Genomic DNA, 1,055 nt, shown 5'->3' with positions numbered 1-1,055 from the left:
GACTCCCGAACTCCAAAAGAAGTTCGAGCACCATGGGGCATACGACATGATTACCCAACTCAAGGAAATGTTCCAACAAAAGGCAAGGGTTGAACGCTTCGAAACGGTTCGAGCACTTCATGCATGTCATATGGATGATTCTCAACTTGTCTCAACTTATGTTCTTAAAATGAAAAGCTACATTGATCGCCTCGAAAGGCTAAATTGTCCCGTTTCGACCGAGTTGGCTACGGATTTGATCCTCAACTCCTTATCTAAGAGATTTGAGACCTTCGTGTTAAATTATAACATGAACGGATGGGACAAAACCGTTTCCGAGCTCCATGGGATGCTCAAAACGGCCGAGGCTAGCATGGGAGGAAAGGTTCAACCCGTTCACATGATCAATGAAGGCGGAAAGAAAAGGGCCAACCCCGGACCAAAGGCAAATGTTGCTAAAGGAAAGGGAAACAACAAAAGGAACAACAGAGGAACAGGAAAGGCAAAAATGGATACTCCAAAAACGAAGAAGCAAAAGGTTGCTGTCAATGACCCATGCTTTGAGTGTGGGGAGGTAGGACATTGGAAGCGTAATTGTCCAACCTATCTCAAAGAGTTGAAAGCTAAGAGGGATGCAGGGCAAACCTCAGGTACAATATTTATGATATATATTGAGCTTAATACTGTTTTTTCTTACATATGGGTATTGGATACCGGATGTGGAACTCATATTTGTAATATGTTACAGGGGTTCATAAGAAAAAGGAACATCAAGAAGGGGGACATTAGTCTCTTTATGGGCAATGGTGCGAAAGTACAAGTTGAAGCCCAAGGAGACTATCTTTTGAAACTTCCAAATGGTTTGGAAATTGTAACAATGTTTTGTATGCACCCAGTTTGACTAGGAGCATTATTTCAGTTTCCCGCTTAAGACATGTTGGATATGATTTTAAATTTGTTAACAATGATATCCATATTTCTATGAATGATGTATTTTATTTTAAAGCCATGCCTATAAATTGTATTTATGAATTGGTTCATGAAAACACAACATATGATAACTCAATGTACCAAGC

At 40.1% G+C, this 1,055-nt stretch overlaps 1 protein-coding gene across 1 annotated transcript; it reads left to right on the top strand.

Moving 5' to 3' along the window:
• The first annotated feature begins 223 nt into the window (after window positions 1-223).
• LOC122602183 lies at window positions 224-844 on the top strand. The gene is made up of 2 exons (XM_043774900.1): window positions 224-629; window positions 728-844. Exons 1-2 carry the CDS (start codon window positions 290-292, stop codon window positions 766-768), a joined length of 381 nt encoding a protein of 126 aa, XP_043630835.1. The 5' UTR covers window positions 224-289; the 3' UTR covers window positions 769-844.
• The last annotated feature ends 211 nt before the right edge of the window (window positions 845-1,055 follow it).

The sequence above is a fragment of the Erigeron canadensis genome, chromosome 5 (genome assembly GCF_010389155.1).
Source record: "Erigeron canadensis isolate Cc75 chromosome 5, C_canadensis_v1, whole genome shotgun sequence".
Lineage (NCBI taxonomy): Eukaryota > Viridiplantae > Streptophyta > Magnoliopsida > Asterales > Asteraceae > Erigeron > Erigeron canadensis.
Note: the sequence above shows the minus strand (reverse complement) of the source record. Positions and strands in the feature narration are given on the sequence as shown.